Raw genomic sequence first — 19250 nt, forward strand, 5'->3', positions numbered from 1 at the left:
ACCTGTACTCCCCTCCAGGTATCACGTGTTGGCCTTGGGGCCCCGGCCAGTGAGAGAGGACCGGGGCCCCTGGCCATCGTGTGAACCAATCGTGTGTTTTTAAACGTTTTCTTTCAGCTCTAGGACATGGCGGACAGGTGAGCGGTTAGGGAGGGACCCCTGTAGGAGGGATGCCTGCACGGGGTGGTCCTGCTAGCGACGCAATCTTGCGATGGCGTCCAACTGAAGCCTCCCACCTGAATGCTAATGGCTGCTAGATGTGGTATGGCAGGTAAAGGGTGTATGACAGTGCATCCTGATTGGCTGACGAGCACCTGCTGACCAATTTCAAATGTAGCTGGATGCATGTACTGCTGTGTTCTATTGCTTGTGTGTGTTGAATTTAGCAGATGCATATAACCCTGCATCATATGGCTATTGCTTGCGCTATGTGACACTATGTGGCATATTCCACTGAATTGTCCAAACTAAGTCTATCTCCTGTTCCTCTCTTGGGGAGTTGTGCCAGCGCTGTCCCCCATTCAAATTTGCTGCTACCAGAAGCCCTCAGAAACACTTGTGTCCTTGGGTACTTCCAAAGACAGGCAGCCCCATAATACACCAGCGCACTTTTGTGCATGGGCAGTATGGATCCACCTGTCTTCGGAAGCACTCGGGGACATAAGTGCTTCCGGACCTTTCAGGAATCCCCCCCCCCCCCCTTAAAAATCCTGCGTTTGCCCCTGGCAAGGGAAGGAGTGTGATTTTTAAGGGGGGGGGAGTGCACATCAAAGTTTTGCTGGGGGGGGGGGGGCATAAATTGTAGTTAGTTAGTGATTACTGTGATCGAATCAATGCATCAATGCCTTAACATTGTTGTCGCACGGTGGCGTAGCTAAGGAATTGTGGGCCCTGGTGCAAATTTTACATGGGGGCCCCCCAAGCTCTCTATACATAACCATTGATACAGCGCACCAAAACCTGCCAAGGACAACTACAGTGTTAGAGGTGCAAGAAGGGGATGGGGAACAGTGTGTTAAGGATTAATACTATTCAAAGCATCTATAGAAGTGATTATTAGCAGCACAGGACCAATAGAGAGCTAATATTGTGCTTGAGGGAGGGCCCCTCTGGTCGCTACCTCTGCACCCCCTATTGCTACGCCACTGCTGTAGTAATTTCTGTCCAAAATCGATTGAACGTATTGATTACGCTACACAGAAGATTTTGCTGGAAAGGGGGCAGGTTGGGTGCGCAGCAGTATACTGATGGCTGACGGACACCCCCTTCCCCAAGTCTTCCATAATGAAAAAAGTGTTCCCCAGGGCCCTTGCAGAGTCTTGGCAGAAGATCACACTCAACTGTCTGCTGGCACAATCGCTCCGGTGTCCTGTCCATGTACATTACACATCTACGCTGCTGAGTTACGGAGAACAGCCGGCCAGTGGAAATGGAGACTAGATACAGCAAGTAGTGCTCTGGCAGACAGGTTAGTGCACTCTGCTGCCAATACTCTGACTGCAGGGGCCCTGGGTAGGCACTATTTTATATGGGGGAGACCTTGGGGGCTTGCGGAGGTTTAATAGAATTTTAATAGATTTCAAGGTAAAATCTATGAAAGACCATTTTGCAGTTTGTGTCAGTAATTTATCCCTCTTTGATCAGGTTTCGATCAGAGAGGGATCTTTCTGTGGCCATCTATTAGTGTATGGCTACCTTTACTGAGCTGATCTGATGGAGTATTAGAAAGCACTAGGCTTTTTTGATCTGCATGAAGGTACTTTACCATTATTTATTTGCACAGATGTGGGTTACTTGTTCTATGTGGGCGGTAGGGGAGAAGCTGTACGTCAAACCTTGGAGACAGTCCATACAGTTTAAGATTATGGTTTTGGAGTATGACCATTTGTGTACCCCAGATAGATCCCTGCTTAACTGAGTGGGATAGGTGTTTCCCATGTGTGCTTACATTGATTGCCTAGAGTGATAGTACCCCTTCATTTTTTTTTTACTTTCAAGTATTCTTATACATCTGATATACTACACTTTGTCGGGCTCCTGGTTGGGGATAATCAATGAGATGCTAATATTTCCGAGTACATGAAGAATTATGTACATTTTTTTATGCAAATGTATACACCTTGAAAATGGACCAATTACGGTAATGTAAACCTTGGTGGGACTTGATTGGTCCATTTTCAAGCTGCACAAATTTGCATACAAACTTACATAATCCTACATGAACTCAGAAATATTTGCATCTCATTGATCATCCCTGTGGTGTGTTTTTTCTCCACTTTTGGACCACTCAAGAAAACGCTCTGAGTGGATATTATACAGGTGGCATACTGTCATCAGAATATTTACAGAACTATGCAACTAAGACCTCTGTTTCAATGTAGGTTACACACTGGTTTAACAGGTACAGGTGAACTTGATATCTGACATACAGTGACATGTCCAATTTTTCCATGAACTTAAAACTGAGTGAACCAAGTCTAGTAGCTGCTAATCAGTTAGCTGGCAGTTGGTTAACCTCCTTGCCGGTCTAATTAATCCGGCAAGGAGGCAGCGCAGCACTTTTTTTTATTATTATTTTTTTTAAATCATGTAGCGAGCCCAGGGCTCGCTACATGATAGCCGCTGAGCGGCGCCATCCCCCCACACACTCAGAACGGGATTTCCTGCAGGGCTTCCCCGGTCGCCATGGCGACTGGGCGGGATGACGTCATGGACGTCGGGACATCACAGGGAATCCCGATTCGCCCCTCAGCGCTGCCTGGCACTGATTGGCCAGGCTGCGCAGGGGTCTGGGGGGGGGCGGCGCGTTGGATAGCGGCGAACCGGCAGTGAGCGGCGGCGATCGCATACTACACGCAGCTAGCAAAGTGCTAGCTGCGTGTAGGAAAAAAAAAATTATGATTATTATAATTATTAACCGGCAAGGAGGTTAATTAGCCAGCAACAACTGGGTTTGATTGACTGAGTTTCAAACCTGTGGAAATGTGTATGCTTAATTCATTTTCACGTTCATCTCTAACAACAGGTCCTGTCTTGCTGTCTGGCAGGAAAGTTAGTTAATGCTGGGTACACAATGCTATTTCCCGTCCAATCGACGAGAATTGGACAATTGTTTCCGTCATGTCCCGTCTGCTCCCGTTCGATAACTGGATAGATTTTTCCCAAGTTCTCACAAGAAAAATGATCCCGTTCTTGATGGGGAGCAGTTTGGAAATGTACACATGATGCAACTTCCTGTCAGATTACCCGTGGATTGGACAGGAAATAGCATCATGTGTACCCAGCATTAGAGTCTGTGTTGTTTGTTAGTGAACCATCCCTCCCTTTGTGCGTCTCACCATCCAGGTATAAATGAACAGCTACCATTTTTGCTTCCAGTCAGTCCCCTGTGGCACTTGAGCACACAGTAGGGCTGCCTTGAGTCTAGATAAGTCTGAATAGTCTACAGACTTGCATTTTTAAGATCTCTTCACTGAAAAATGAACACGGCTTGCACTGATGTGTTTGAACATATTTCGGAAATGACATTTAGATCTATTTCAGATATGCGCTTCTGGAGACTCCTTTGTAAACGATACAATAAGTAGTGTCTGTGAATAATAGAGGAGACTTACTGGCTGGAAATTCATCTGCAGGTTCCGGGAAAAGCAGGGGAAAGCAGAGAGGGAGAGAGAAAGAGATAAAGCTGGGTTATATCACACTGGAAGATTAATGCAGGCAGCATGTGGTTCAGAGACAGTGCAAGGAACAATAAGCAGTCTTCTACAACAACATTGTGCTGAGTGAGTATATTAGACAAGACAAGACACAAAACATTTATATTGCGCTTTTCGCCTGACAAACTCAAATACCAGAGCTGCAGCCACCAGGACACGCTCTATAGGTAGTAACAGTGTTAGGTGCAGGCTTACTGAACAGGAAGAGCCAAGATTTGAACCCTGGTCTCCTGAAGTGACATGTGACATGATGAGATAGACATGTGCCAAGCACACAAATAACTTTGCTGTGTTCCTTTTTTTCTTTCTCTGTCTGAAAGAGTTACATTTCAGGTATGTAAGTGGCTGACTCAGTCCTGACTCAGACAGGAAGTGACTACAGTGTAACCCTCACTGATAAGAAATTCCCCTTTTAATTTCTTTCCTGCTCTCAGAAGCCATGTTCTGCTAGGAAAATGTTTTATAGTTGGAATTTCCGTTTAGTTTTGAATACTGTAGAAACATTTTTTTTTCTTTTTATCATTCTCTGTGTTCCTATTGGAGAAATTTTACATAATTTTCTGTCTCTGGAATATGAAATTTAGTTCTTGTAATGAGGAACAGCAATGAAAACTTGTCAAAGATCCTATCTTTCCCACTCTTAGGGCCCTTAAAGTGCACCTCTTCAGGGCACTTAAAGTGCACCTGAAGTCAGAACGTCCTCTTTGCTCTAAAAGATACACAACAGCATAATAACCTTTAAACAAAAAACATTTCTTTGTTACAGCTGATACAAATCCTAAAATAAATCTGCACAGTTTCTACTTCCTGATTCCTGGAGGCAGACATATTCTTTACTACTTGTGCTTTCAAATGAGCTTACCTGCTTATCTGCCATAGGCAGTCATGTGACACAAGGGGAGATTAAATTACAACTAATAATTAGACACAAATGAGGGGGAATTACACAGGCTAAACTCTTTAAATACACACAGCGTACATTTCTGTTATGTTTTTCTCGTAGGTCTGCTTTAAAGCGTTGGTATGCTTTAGTATGTGTTGGTATGCGTTGGTATGCATTTTTTCCATAGCAGTGCATTGTGAAAAAGCTTTCAGTTAAAATGCATAAAGTGGGAACTGTGACACAGGAAAACATGGACATTGCTCTGAAAATCAGTTGTCTTTAACCACTTCACAGCTCCAGTACAGTATATCTACTCCCCTGCAGACTTCATCTAACCGCCCAGGGGAGTAAATATACGTACTCCCGCTGCTACCATTGCTGAAAGCGCTCCCGCTTATTTGTGCACTCGTTCATGTTGCCATCTGCCCGCCAGGAGATCAATGAATGAGAAAGCAATTCCTAATCATTGATCTAAGTCCCCGTAGCAATTATCGGCGCCTTTTATGAGAAGCTGCACGATCATTCTATTAAATAAGTTTCCCATCTTCAGTACACTTCCTGTAAGCATACATATTTTGCTTACAGGACATATAACAAAAAAAAAGACTGAGGCCATCTTGTGGCCAAATAGTAAAACTACATCTAAAAGTACTTTTTTTAAATGCAAAGACCTGTTTTTACATTTTAAATTAACCCCTTACCTCCCACACTCCCCAATAGTTACCAACATTTATTTTTTTTTGTAAAAAAAATACAATGAAATAAATTTACAATTATAAAAAATGCATTAATAGTTTTCTTAGGGACTGAACTTTTTTAATATGTATGTCAAGACGGTATAATACTGTTACTTTATAAATTATGGGCTTTTTATTAATTATGGATGCAAAACTGAAAAAAAATGCATCTTTATTTCCTAATAAAATATTGGCACCAGACATTGTGATAGGGACATCATTTAAATGGTGTAATAACCGGTACAAATGGGCACATTAATTACGTGGATTTTAATTACGGTAGCATGCATTATTTAAAAATTATAATGGCCGAAAACTGAAAAATAAGGATTTTTTTCCAATTGTTTTCTTATTTTTCCATTAAAAACATTTAGAATAAAAAAACTCTTGGCATAATGTACCACCCAAAGTAAACCTAATCAGTGATAAAAAAAAACCACATTTAACACATTTCATTCTAATAAGTAGAGATAAAGTTATTGGCAAATGAATGGAAGGAGCTGAAAGGTGAAAATTGCTTGGATGCTGAAGGGGTAAAACCCCTCAGTTGTGAAGTGGTTAAGTTATAACTGAGAGCAACTAAGTGTAAAAGGACCCTTAGAAAATGTTTTATTTGCTTCTTTTACTCTTGCGGAGATTCCCCACTTCCTGTCTAGACAGGATGTGATGAAATTTCTTTTAGAAGGCTAGAAACAATAATGGAGAACCCCTTACAACACTACCCAGAAACATGTTTTTCTCTGGAATTCGATCTTAGGCCCCTTTTACACTTGCGTTACCCTATTTAGCCGCAAGAGGCAACAAAAGCAATGAAGCTGAAACTAATGCCATACAAATTATGTAGCCTTGTAAGTAAATAACCAGTAAGAATAGGCACGTTTCCAAAGGGAGAAAAGTGTTTACCCCACAGAGTGGGACAGGAAGTGGAAGGCTGGCACCAGCAAATAAAGGGAAAAGGATCATGGAAAATACGGTAATACGTTTGCAAATAAATATTACTTATGGTGCCTATACATGGTACAATTTTTTCATTTGTTTTCGATTAGATCATTTCGTTCCATTATAAAGATTTTTCCAACATGTTCGATCAGACTGTTATTGAAAAAACTGGATAATCGTTCAATTTTCTTGATCGAAAGAAAAGATTATTTTTGACTTTCATTCGATTCGATCATTTTAGGTCAAATAAATGAGAAAATGTATAATTTTTATTGTACCGTGTATGGGTACCATAAGAGTTCTTTTACACTATATCAGTTGATGTCAGTTGTAGCTGAAAGGCCAACTGATGTGCAGTAAAGTGCACTGCTATGGAAAAATAAAACGCTTTGAAACGCAACACCTTAAAACGCATTAAGTGTAAAAGGGCCCTAAGAGTAATGCAAAAGGGATGAATTCAAAAAGTATGCTTATTATAACACTCCTATGGATCAGATGAAATATGTGTGGGTGCAAGCTAGTTTTGTGCCATATTTTCTGATTGCACTTGAAGACCGGATGTCTTTTTTTCAAACTAACACATTAATTGTTGGTAGTAACATTATTACCTAAACTGCAGTATAGTAAAGCAACCACAAGATGTCACTGTGTATGCAAAGTGCAGCAATGACCTCTATGGTATTGTGATTTCCTGTATTCATTGTGTTCCTCTCTGTCCTAAGTAAGCTGTATTTCCTGGTGGTAGTGTATGATTTATTTCTGCATGTTTTTCTTCAGTAAAGAGTTCTAACTTGTTCTACTGGGTGACTATCTGCAAGGACAGAACATTCTGCTCCATCATTAATAATCATCGCTCTCTTGTTTCCAGTTAAGCTGCCTCTTAAAATAGTTTCAAGTTCTTCTTTAACACCATTTATGTTGCAGGCCTTCTGCTAAACTTGAGAAAAGAGAAATAAGAAAAAAAAAGAGGCAGTACAAATAGGTTTAAAGAAAAGGTTCCTAAAATAACTGGAAATGAATAAAGAGCTAAGCAAACAAACGTTCACTTTGATGTTTTTTTTATTTTGAACCTATTTTCAACACTTTCTGTTGTCTTTTCTTCTTTTTTTGAGAATAAGGAAACATTTGTCAGCTGCACCACAGACACGAATGAACTTGAACCTATTTTAAAGCGAATCCAAGTGAAAATTAACTGATGAGACAAACAACTAGATCTGTCCTCCTACTCCTAAAAATTATTAAAAAAAAAATCCCAGGGTTTTATTTTATATTTAAACATTTATAAGTAGTTTGAATGTTTTAGTGTCTCTGCTCAGACAGCCACAGAGTCTGTCATAGTCTACTAAGAGTGCCAGAGTTAAAATACACACAATGTTGACCTTTTTCTATCTCTCCCTTGCCCTCAGAAGTTGTATTCTGCCAGGAAAACTTTTATGGCTGAAATTTGCATAACAGTGATGTTTATTATATTCTCAACAAGGTACTGACAAGAGAGAAGATGTCACTTCCATGCCTGAAAATTAACTCTTTCAGGCAGCAAAATAAAGCAAGTAAAACAGTCTGGTAATATGTTTTGCAGTGTACATACACATGTTTATCTGATCATGTCACATCACCACACTTTAGGAATCACCTAGCTTGTGCGAGAAAATAATCATAGCTGACTAAGTAGTAAGATCCTACCTAAGTTAATTCTTTCTCTGTATTGCTCAATTAAAAAATGATTTATGGAAGGAAAATCAAACCATTTATGTATGATAGGCGATTGAAAGAAGATTTCTCACAGTTTTCTTTTATTCAAATCTATTTCAAACCTTATTATAGAGGGAGCTCGTGTTTTGCAACAGGTTTTTCATATGAAATTGTATGCATCTAAGGTTAGGCTTAAAGGGATACTGTAGGGGGGTCGGGGGAAAATAAGCTGAACTTACCCGGGGCTTCTAATGGTCCCCCGCAGACATCCTGTGTTGGCGCAGCCACTCCCCGATGCTCCGGCCCCGCCTCCGGTTCACTTCTGGAATTTCTGACTTTAAAGTCAGAAAACCACTCCGCCTGCGTTGCCATGTCCTCGCTCCCGCTGATGTCACCAGGAGTGTACTGCGCAGACACAGACCATACTGGGCTTCTGCTATACACTCCTGGTGACATCGGCGGGAGCGAGGACACGGCAACGCAGGCGCAGTGGTTTTCTGACTTTAAAGTCAGAAATTCCAGAAGTGAACCGGAGGCGGGGCCGGAGCATCTGTGAGTGGCTGCGCCAACACAGGATGTCTGCGGGGGACCATTAGAAGCCCCGGGTAAGTTCAGCTCATTTTCCCCCGACCCCCCTACAGTATCCCTTTAATCAAGCTGATGAAGCAAGAATTAGAGGTAATCAGGAGATTTGCGGAGAGATGAAAGAGGGGCCTGCTAAAGAATGGATGCGGGAACAGAGGCTTGCCACTCTGCTTACTAATTCAGTTGTTTTCATTCAGTTAGGGCCACTTTGCCCTCATACGCATTTGCCAAATGATGAGCAACAACAATTAAGTCATTAAAAGGAGGAAAGGACAAGTGGCTAATTGAACATTATGTTTTTATTGTTGCTGATGATGTCTGACAAACATAATTGAGGCATAAATATAAAAACGGCAACTTGTCTTATTTGAACTGTGGCAGACAGCTTAATATGGCATTGAAATACAATGGTCTTGATTAGCAAAAGCTAAGTACAGATTTTTGACAATTAAAGCGGACCCAAACCCCAATTTTTTTAATTCAAAATATTTAGTTGCACCACTCTGACAAATACAAAGATAAATAAACACTCCTTCAAGCCTATGAGCATTTCAGTGCATGCTTTTCACCCTTCTCTTTTCATAACAAGGGTTATACAGGTGGCAGCCATTAGCAATTCCTCCTTTGCTGGACACCATCTACTCCACCAGTTTGCCGGATTCTGTACCAGCAACATGGAAGGAAGGGAGGGGTTCCTCCAATAAATGTAAAATATTTTTTTGCGCATCATGCAGCTGTAAAAAGGCTGCTATTTATTATTATAATTTTGAAAATAGATTTTATTTCTGAAATCTTGTATTTTTAATTTGGGTCCACTTTAACATATTTTTTTACAGATCAATTTGTTTTGTAATTTTGAATCAATTGCTGTACAGACAGGCTGCTTGGCTCAACGCATGTAGTCCTCTATGGAGAGAAGAAATAAACAGGTGCACGAGCGCTATGACACTGCAGGCATTTAATGTACGTTTACTAGAGATGGCCCGAACGGTTCGCCGGCGAACGGTTCCCTTGGTTCGCGTTCGCGGAGAACCGGGAACTTTTCCGGAAGTTTGGTTCGCCCCCATAGTGCATCATGAGGGTCAACTTTGATCCTCTACATCAACAGTCAGCAGGCACATTGTAGCCAATTAGGCTACACTCCCTCCTGAAGCCCCACCCCCCTTATAAAAGGCAGGCAGCGTCAGGCTTTTCACTCACTCGTGTGCCTGCAGTAATTAGTGAAGGGATAGCTGCTGCAGACTCTCATAGGGAAAGCTTAGTTAGGCTCTTGTAGGCTTGTTAGCTTGCTCCTTGCTGATTCTTATTGCTAAAAAAGCACCCCACAACAGCTCTTTTGAGAGCTAATTTTGTTCTTGTGATCTATTTTTTTTCTGTGTGTCCCACTGACACTTGTGTTGCATAGACAGCCTTGGTAATTCCTACTGTGTGTGCCACTGCCAGGCCCAACACATTCACTGACTACTACCTGTGTGTGTGACAGGTTCACATTGTAATACCCACTGCATATACCTACCTGTTGTTCACTGTGCACCCACCCACCCATGTGAGCGCATGCAGTGTCACTGTGCCTGTCCGGTACCTGTCTGTGTGTGACAGGTGCACATTGTAATACCCACTGCATATACCTACCTGTTGTTCACTGTGCACCCACCCACCTACGTGAGCACACGTAGTGTCACTGTGCCTGTCTGGTACCTGTCTGTGTGTGACAGGTGCACATTGTAATACCCACCACTGCATATACCTACCTGTTGTTCAGTGCACCCACCTACCTACGTGAGCGCATGCAGTGTCACTGTGCCTGTCCGGTACCTGTCTGTGTGACAGGTGCACATTGTAATACTCATCACTGCATATACCTACTACTACCTGTTTTTCACTTCAGTGCACCCACCCACCTACGTGAGTGCACGCAGTGTGATATACCACTCCGTGCATACCTGTTAACTGCACCTGTGTGACTGCACATTGTATTACTCAAGTCAGTGCATACCTTTCACTTCATCCCCCCCTGATATGGACAAAACTGACAAAACAGGTAGAGGTAGAGGCAGACCCAGAGGGAGGCCACCCGGCAGGTCTGTGCGAGGTCGTGGTGATGTGATTTCGTGTGGCCCTGGACCAAAGTACAGTGCTCAGAAGAAGGCACATCCCATCAACTCCCAAGATTGTCAGGACGTGGTTGACTATTTAACACAGAACACCTCATCTTCCGCAGCCACCAGCGCTACTCCAAGTACCACATCCTCTACATTTGACACTTCGCAGGAGTTATTTGGTGGGGAAATCACTGATGCACAGCCAGTATTGTTACAACCAGATGAAGGCGCTAAGCAAGTTACACCACCACCTCATATGTCTGAGTTAGGCGACACTATGGACGTAACGTGTGCGGAGGGTGATAATGAAGTACCTGCTGTTGGTGCAGTTTTGGAGGTGTCTGAGGCAAGTGAAGCTGGGCAGGATGATTATGATGATGATGATGATATGTACGTATGTTCCCAATAGAGGAGATGAACAGGGGGACAGTTCAGAGGGGAGTCAGAGAGGAGTAGGAGGAGACGAGTTCCTGAAAGAAGTGGGGGGAGCTCGTTCTCAGGAACAGCTGGTGGCAGTGTTCGGTGCCATGTATCGCCACCTATGTACAGCCAGCCAACATGCCCTTCAATGTCAGCTGCTGATGCCACCATAGTGCCATCACCCCAGGGGGGCTCAGCGGTTTGGACATTTTTTTAATGTGTCTGCCTCAGATCGGAGCAATGCCATCTGTTCTCTCTGCCTCCAAAAATTGAGCCATGGAAAGGCCAACACCCACGTAGGGACAAGTGCCTTACGAAGGCACATGGAGAAAAGGCACAAACTGCAATGGGAAGAGCACCTGAGCAAAAGCAGCACACAAAAGAAAAGCCACCCTCTTTCTACTCTTCCTCCTTCAGGTGCATCATCTTCAGCTGCTTTCTCCCTTGCACCTTCACAGCCACCCTTCTCCACTCTGACCTTGAGCGGTTCTTGCTCCTCTGCCCACAGCAGCCAGGTGTCTGTGAAGGAAATCTTTGAGTGGAAGAAGCCAATTTCTGCCAGTCACCCCCTTGCCCGGCGTCTGACAGCTGGCTTGGCGGAACTGTTAGCTCGCCAGCTGTTACCAGGAGGAGGTGACCAACCTGGTGAGTCGCAGTGAAGGCACCATCAACGACTTGATCCGCACGCTTACTTCCTGGAGCGTGCCGTGCTTAGAGTGGTGGATCAAGCTGTGGATGAGCGTGAACTATCGTGAACAGTTACGTTTCCTCAACACCTGCGGCAGCACAGAGGGGGGAGGAAGAGGAAGAGTCGGGTGGGGAAGAGAAGTCAGACTCGGATGATGAGGAAGTTTTTTCTTTGGAGGAGGAGGCGGCAGAAGAACCACCACAGCAGGTTTCGCAGGGGGCTTGTGCTGCTCGACGTTCCCGTGGTATTGTTTGTGGCTGGGGGGAGGAGGAGGACTTACCTGTTGTCACTGAGGAAGAGCAAGAGGAGATGGATAGTACGTCTGCGTCCAACTTTGTTCAGATTGCGTCTTTCATGCTGTCCAGAATGTTGAGGGACCCCCGTATAAAAAAACTCAAGGGGAATGACAATTACTGGGTGGCCATGCTACTAAACCCTCGGTATAGGCACAAAGTGGCGGACATGTTACCAACTCACCTGAAGGCAGAAAGGATGCAGCACTTGCAGAACAAGCTGGCAACTATGCTTTACAATGCGTTTAAGGGTGATGTCACAGCTCAACGGAAAAAAGGTACCACTGCCAGTAATCCTTTTCCGTGTCCACGCAGGCAAAGACAGGACGCTCCAACGATCTCATGGTGATGTCGGACATGCGGACATTCTTTAGTCCAACGCCTCGCCTTAGCCCTTCCGGATCCACCCTCCACCAATGCCTGGACCGGCAGGTAGCCGACTACCTGGCCTTAAAAGAAATCTGTAATGAAAAAACCTCGCACTCACCTCGGGTGGGGGAAGCCCCTGGATCCTATTGAGGCTTCCCCCGTCTTCCTCGGCCCCACGGTGGCGGCGAAAATCCTCCCGGAGCAGCGGCGATGTAAATATTTATCTTTGGCTCCAGCGCAGGCGCAGTATCCGCTCCTTCCCACGGAGATCGGCGGAAATAGCCGATCTCCGTCGGGCCGCTCTACTGCGCAGGCGCAAGTCTCCTGCGCCTGCGCAGTAGAGCAGACCTGACGGAGATCGGCTATTTCCGCCTATCTCCATCACAAGAGCAGCAACAGCACCCCTGCTGGAGCCTGGAAAGGTAAAAATTGAACAGGCTGTCGGGCCACTGTTCGGAGGGCTGCAGCGAGACCCCCGTGGGACAGTGGAGGATGGGGGAAGCCTCATTTGGATCCGGAGGCTTCCCCCTCCCAAGGTGAGTACCCCACAGGGGACATTTTTCTTTTTACAGTGTCTCTTTAAGTGTGGATGTAGACACTGTGAGCAGCGATGAACCCTTGGACTAGTGGGTGTGCATGCTTTACCTGTGGCCAAAGCTGTCTCAATTTGCCATCCAACTTCTGTCTTGCCCTGCCTCAAGTGTCCTATCAGAAAGGACCTTCAGCTCAGCTGGAGGCATTGTCACTGAGAAGAGAAGTCGCCTAAGTCAAAAAAGTGTTCAGTACCTGACCTTTATCAAAATGAATGAGGCATGGATCTTGGAGGCCTACTGCCCGCCCGAAGACAAAGTCAGTCCCCACACACAGCATGCCTGCACGCCGTGTGACTGCCTGCCTCAAGACAAAGTTGTTCCCCACACAGCACCTCTGCCTGCAGGCCGCTTAACTGCCTTCTCCGCCACCACCAACAGGGTCCAGGACTCCAGGTGGATTCCAGAATTGTTAAGGCCGCTGCTAGCAGCGGCCGCTATACTAATTTTTCTGGTGCGTGTACATGCCTGCCTAATTTTTCTGGCTGCACTGCAGCTACAACAAAACAAAAGGCATGTACATGTGGCAATTCCCCTTTGTGATCATTACCTTGCCGCGGTGAAGGGGCTTGCGTATCACAATGAAGCAATGACCGACGGCTTTATAAGTGTCTCGGGGGGGGGGGGGGGTCGTTGCTTCATTGTGGACAGACCAAATTTGATCAGCTGGACAGTCACTGTTCTGTCATTCAGCTACCTCAGCCTGGCGACCATATGGGCTTAAAAACCGCCACGGCCTGCACTCTCGCCATGGTGCGCACCAGTCCAGCACGGCCGTCACAACACAAACAGCTGTTTGCGGTGCGTTACACAATGAATTTGATGTCACTGTGAAGCAGTACTCTAATTACACTCCCTGATTGATGTATATGTTACGGCCAGAACCCGAAGTTTGGCCACTTCTAGTTCTGGCTGGCCCCTTCGGGTTCTGGCCGGCCAATGCGCGAAGTGGCCGCTGCGCTGCGGCCAATGTTAGAAATGGAATGATTCCTCTGACATTAATGTATCTTCTGGCCGCAGCGCAGCGGCCAAACGTAGAACAACTTAGTTCATTTAATGCAATTCAGCCGGCGGCAATGTAACAATTCAAGCCGCCGGCTTTTTCTCTGCCTCTCTCTCCTCCTCTGCCTCTCTCTCTCTCCTTCTCCCCCCCCCCCCCCCCCCCCCCGCCTCTCTCGCTCTCTCCTATGGGCAGCCGGGCGGGGACACGTCGTTCGTCGCGGCAGGGGAATCCTGCCGTTCTTGCAGAGCGGGTGCTGGCAGAAGCGATGTCTGCAGCCTCCCCGCTCTGCTTTCCTGGTGCGACGAACGACTCCCGCGTGTCCCCGCCTGCTGCCCATAAGAGGAGGAGAGAGAGGCAGAGAAAAAGCCGGCGGCTTGAATTGTTACATTGCTGCCGGCTGAATTGCATTAAATGAACTAAGTTGTTCTACGTTTGCCCGCTGCGCTGCGGCCAGAAGATACATTAATGTCAGAGGAATCATTCCATTTCTAACATTGGCCGCAGCGCAGCGGCCACTTCGCGCATTGGCCGGCCAGAACCCGAAGTGGCCGGCCAGAACTAGAAGTGGCCAAACTTCGGGTTCTGGCCCTAACATATACACATGCAAGATGTTTTAAAGCACTTTAGGCCTGCAATTTAGCATTCAATGTGATTTTTTTTGCCCTTAAAACGCTGCTTTGCGTCCAATCCAGATGTTTCCCCGGCACTTTTGGTGTCTATCCCACTCCGACATGCCCCCCTCCAGGTGTTAGACCCCTTGAAACATCTTTTCCATCACTTTTGTGGCCGGAATAAATTTTTCTAGTTTTCAAAGTTCGCCTCCCTATTGAAGTCTATTGCGGTTCACAGAAGTTTGTGCGAACCGAACTTTTGCGGAAGTTCGCAAACCCGGTTCGCGACCCGAAAATCGGAGGTTCGGGCCATCTCTAACGTTTACTTATTTTAGGCGTCAGGTGAGGTAGGATGGATCTATCCAGTGGATCACTAAAGCCATACCTCCCAACTTTTTTAAATAAGAAAGGACACTTAAGCCACACCCCTGGCACACCCCCAACCACACCCCGGCAGGCCCCCAGGTCACGCATACCATAAAGATTTCCAAAGAAATATGTGTTGTTTTATGATTCAAACTGCACTGGTCCTTTTTATCCTTTGTTCATTTTCCTTCATATAAATATATGAAAATAAGAAATATATCAATTTAAAAGATGGGAATAAAGTTTAGAGTTAATTAAACACATTTTACAGTAGAAAAATACACATATTTACATAGATCTGTACATTTGGTTCCCAAACAGGGACTGGCCTTTCAAAAGAGGGACAGTTGGGAGATATGCTGAAGCAAGGGCTAATGATGTCATTGATCACCTGAACACATTTTAGATAATCATCCAAAATGATCACAAATTATCATTTTGACATAAAAAAAAAATCTGTGTACGTAGATTAACACTTGCCAATGTCTACATTGTCCTTTTCCTGGATATAGGAAACCTGGCTGCCGCTAGATGGCACTGTTGCCAGATAAAATCAAAGTCCGACACTACAATTGCTGCCAGCACCATCCACCCCTGCTGTGTCATGTGGGCACACTTGGGCTTGCTGTAGGGTCGCTGGTGCTGGATCTGTCCGGCATGGCGTTCCCCTATGTAGATCAAACTGTTGGACAATGTCTGACACCTTGATCGCCTCCAGCATTATGCAGAATTACACAGGCACACGTGCAAGGGGGGTGGAGATGCTCAAGCATCTCTCATCATATCAGTTTCAAGTGGGGATTTTGAAATGCTGAGCTAGTGGTCGGGCAACTGTAGTCATGAGCAGTATGGGCAGTGAGGGTTATTTGTAAGAAATCCAGGACTACCTGGATATACAGTGGTGTGAAAAACTTTTTGCCCCCTTCCTGATTTCTTATTCTTTTGCATGTTTGTCACACTCAAATGTTTCTGCTCATCAAAAACCGTTAACTATTAGTCAAAGATAACATAATTGAACACAAAATGCAGTTTTAAATGATGGTTTTTATTAATTAGTGAGAAAAAAACCTCAAAACCTACATGGCCCTGTGTGAAAAAGAAATTGCCCCCTGAACCTAATAACTGGTTGGGCCACCCTTAGCAGCAATAACTACAATCAAGCGTTTGCGATAACTTGCAATGTGTCTTTTACAGCGCTCTGGAGGAATTTTGGCCCACTCATCTTTGCAGAATTGTTGTAATTCAGCTTTATTTGAGGGTTTTCTAGCATGAACAGCCTTTTTAAGGTCATGCCACAACATCTCAATAGGATTCAGGTCAGGACTTTGACTAGGCCACTCCAAAGTCTTCATTTTGTTTTTCTTCAGCCATTCAGAGGTGAATTTGCTGGTGTGTTTTGAGTCATTGTCCTGCTGCAGCACCCAAGATCGCTTCAGCTTGAGTTGACGAACAGATGGCCGGACATTCTCCTTCAGGATTTTTTGGCAGACAGTAGAATTCATGGTTCCATCTATCACAGCAAGCCTTTAAGGTCCTGAAGCAGCAAAACAACCCCAGACCATCACACTACTACCACCATATTTTACTGTTGGTATGATGTTCTTTTGCTGAAATGCTGTGTTACTTCTACGCCAGATGTAACGGGACACGCACCTTCCAAAAAGTTCAACTTTTGTCTTGTCGGTCCACAAGGTATTTTCCCAAAAGTCTTGGCAATCATTGAGATGTTTTTTTAGCAAAATTGAGACGAGCCTTAATGTTCTTTTTGCTTAAAAGTGGTTTGCGCCTTGGATATCTTCCATGCAGGCCGTTTTTGCCCAGTCTCTTTCTTATGGTGGAGTCATGAACACTGACCTTAATTGAGGCAAGTGAGGCCTGCAGTTCTTTAGATGTTGTCCTGGGGTCTTTTGTGGCCTCTCGGATGAGTTTTTTCTGCGCTCTTGGGGTAATTTTGGTCGGCCGGCCACTCCTGGGAAGGTTCATCACTGTTCCATGTGTTTGCCATTTGTGGATAATGGCTCTCACTGTGGTTTGCTGGAGTCCCAAAGCTTTAGAAATGGCTTTATAACCTTTACATGACTGATAGATTTCAATTACAGTACTTTTGTTCTCATTTGTTCCTGAATTTCTTTGGATCTTGGTATGATGTCTAGCTTTTGAGGTGCTTTTGGTCTACTTCTCTGTGTCAGATAGCTCCTATTTAAGTGATTTCTTGATTGAAACAGGTGTGGCAGTAATCAGGCCTGGGGGTGACTACAGAAATTGAACTCAGGTGTAATAAACCACCTTTAAGTTATTTTTTTAACAAGGGGGGGGCAATCACTTTTTCACACAGGGCCATGTAGATTTGGAGTTTTTTTTCCTCACTAAATAATAAAAACCTTCATTTAAAACTGCATTTTGTGTTCAATTAGGTTATCTTTGACTAATAGTTAACGATTTTTGATGAGCAGAAACATTTAAGTGTGACAAACATGCAAAAGAATAAGAAATCAGGAAGGGGGCAAATAGTTTTTCACACCACTGTATTATAAACATTCTTTACAGCCGATAGTGAACATCACTGCCATTGTATGCCTTCTAGTAGGAAGGAAGGTCTGCTCAACTGTAGGGCTAAAAAGTCCAATGTTTATTAAACAAAAAATTCTGGACACTGGCAATACAGCTCACATGTATCAGAGCATCACAGTCGCTCCTTAAACATAGCTCAAGCTCATTGCATGCCTGCTATTTCACTAATCTTTTTGCAAATCTAATTATAGGTCTGATATGACACAGGCAAGGAGTGCAAGCATTTGCCATCTAATAGCAGGCAGTGTGTAAAAGAATCCGACCTGGGTAACCTGGGTCACGCTGATCTCCTCTTCCACCCAACCTTCAGAAATTAGCGCCAATGAGGTAAATTCACTAAACTGCAGTAAACCGAAAAACGTGCGTAAAGTTATATGTACAATGAATATACACGATGAATAAAGTCAGATGCATGGCATACGGCTTTACTTTAGTTTAGTCAAAATTCTCCAATGGCCCATATGCAATTTACTTTTTCTCCTGAGTTTCCTCCTGGGAGATAATTTTTCTACTTTTTTCCAAAATCATTTTTCAGAAATTTGCAATTGAAAATGCACAAAAAAGTAGATGGAAAAGTGCACTTAAAATTATTTTAATTATTTTCTTAAATGCAGGTGGTTTAACCACTTGAGGACTGCGGTGTTAACCCCCCCATTGACCAGGACATTTATTGCTTAAATGGCCACTGCAGCTTTAAGGCCAAGCTGCAGGGCCGAACAACTCAGCACACGAGTGATTCCCCCCCCCCCTTTTCTCCCCACCAACAGAGCTCTCTGTTGGTGGGGTCTGATCGCCCCCCAGGTGGTTTTTTTTGGTAAATATTTATTTTATTAAATTTTCAATAAAATGTACTTTTTTTAAATTTTATATCCCTCCCTCCCCCCGCCAGCCAATCAGCGTGATCAGCTGTCATAGGTTCAGCCTATGACAGCCGATCACTGTTTAGCCTGCCAGGGGGACAGCCGTGTCCCCAGTAGAGATGTCGCGAACCTCCGATTTTCGGTTAGCGAACCCCGTTCGCGAACCTTCGCGGAAGGTTCGGTTCGCAGAAAAGTTCGCGAACCCCAATAGACTTCAATGGGGATGCGAACTTTGAAAAATAGAAAAAATTATGCTGGCCACAAAAGTGATGGAAAAGATGTTTCAAGGGGTCTAACACCTGGAGGGGGGCATGGTGGAGTGGGATACATGCCCAAAGTCCCGGGGAAAAATCTGGATTTGACGCAAAGCAGCGTTTTAAGGGCAGAAATCACATAGAATGCTAAATTGCAGGCCTAAAGTGCTTTCAAACATCTTGCATGGGTATACATCAATCAGGGAGTGTAAATAGAGTTCTGCTTCACACTGACACACCAAACTCACTGTGTAACGCACCACAAACAGCTGTTTGCATAGTGACGGCCATGCTGGACTGGTGCGCAATGTCTGTCCACAATGAAGCAACAACCTTATTATCTTCTTGTATGTAGGTAGGCATAGGTAGGTGTCCCAGTAGTTAGCTAGGCATAGGTAGGAGTCCCAGTATAGGTAGGTAGGCATAGGTATGAGTCCCAGTATAGGTAGGTAGGCATAGGTAGGAGTCCCAGTATAGGTAGGTAGGTGTCCCAGTAGTTACTTAGGCAAAGGTAGGAGACCCAGTATAGGTAGGTAGGCATAGGTAGGTGTCCCAGTAGTTAGCTAGGCAT

At 44.5% G+C, this 19250-nt stretch overlaps 1 protein-coding gene across 3 annotated transcripts in view; it reads right to left on the reverse strand.

The window, feature by feature from the left end:
• Window positions 1-19250, reverse strand: part of L1CAM (L1 cell adhesion molecule) — a 440855-nt gene that overhangs the window by 137574 nt on the left and 284031 nt on the right. For 2 of the 3 annotated variants that reach the window (XM_068248208.1, XM_068248210.1), the window contains exon 4: window positions 3615-3629. The exons of the other annotated variant lie outside the window; for it this stretch is intronic. In XM_068248208.1, coding sequence (XP_068104309.1) covers window positions 3615-3629 — 15 coding nt within the window. The remainder of the gene's footprint in view (window positions 1-3614; window positions 3630-19250) is intronic. 3 annotated transcript variants of the gene reach the window in all.

The sequence above is a fragment of the Hyperolius riggenbachi genome, chromosome 8 (assembly GCF_040937935.1).
Source record: "Hyperolius riggenbachi isolate aHypRig1 chromosome 8, aHypRig1.pri, whole genome shotgun sequence".
Classification (NCBI taxonomy): Eukaryota; Metazoa; Chordata; class Amphibia; order Anura; family Hyperoliidae; genus Hyperolius; species Hyperolius riggenbachi.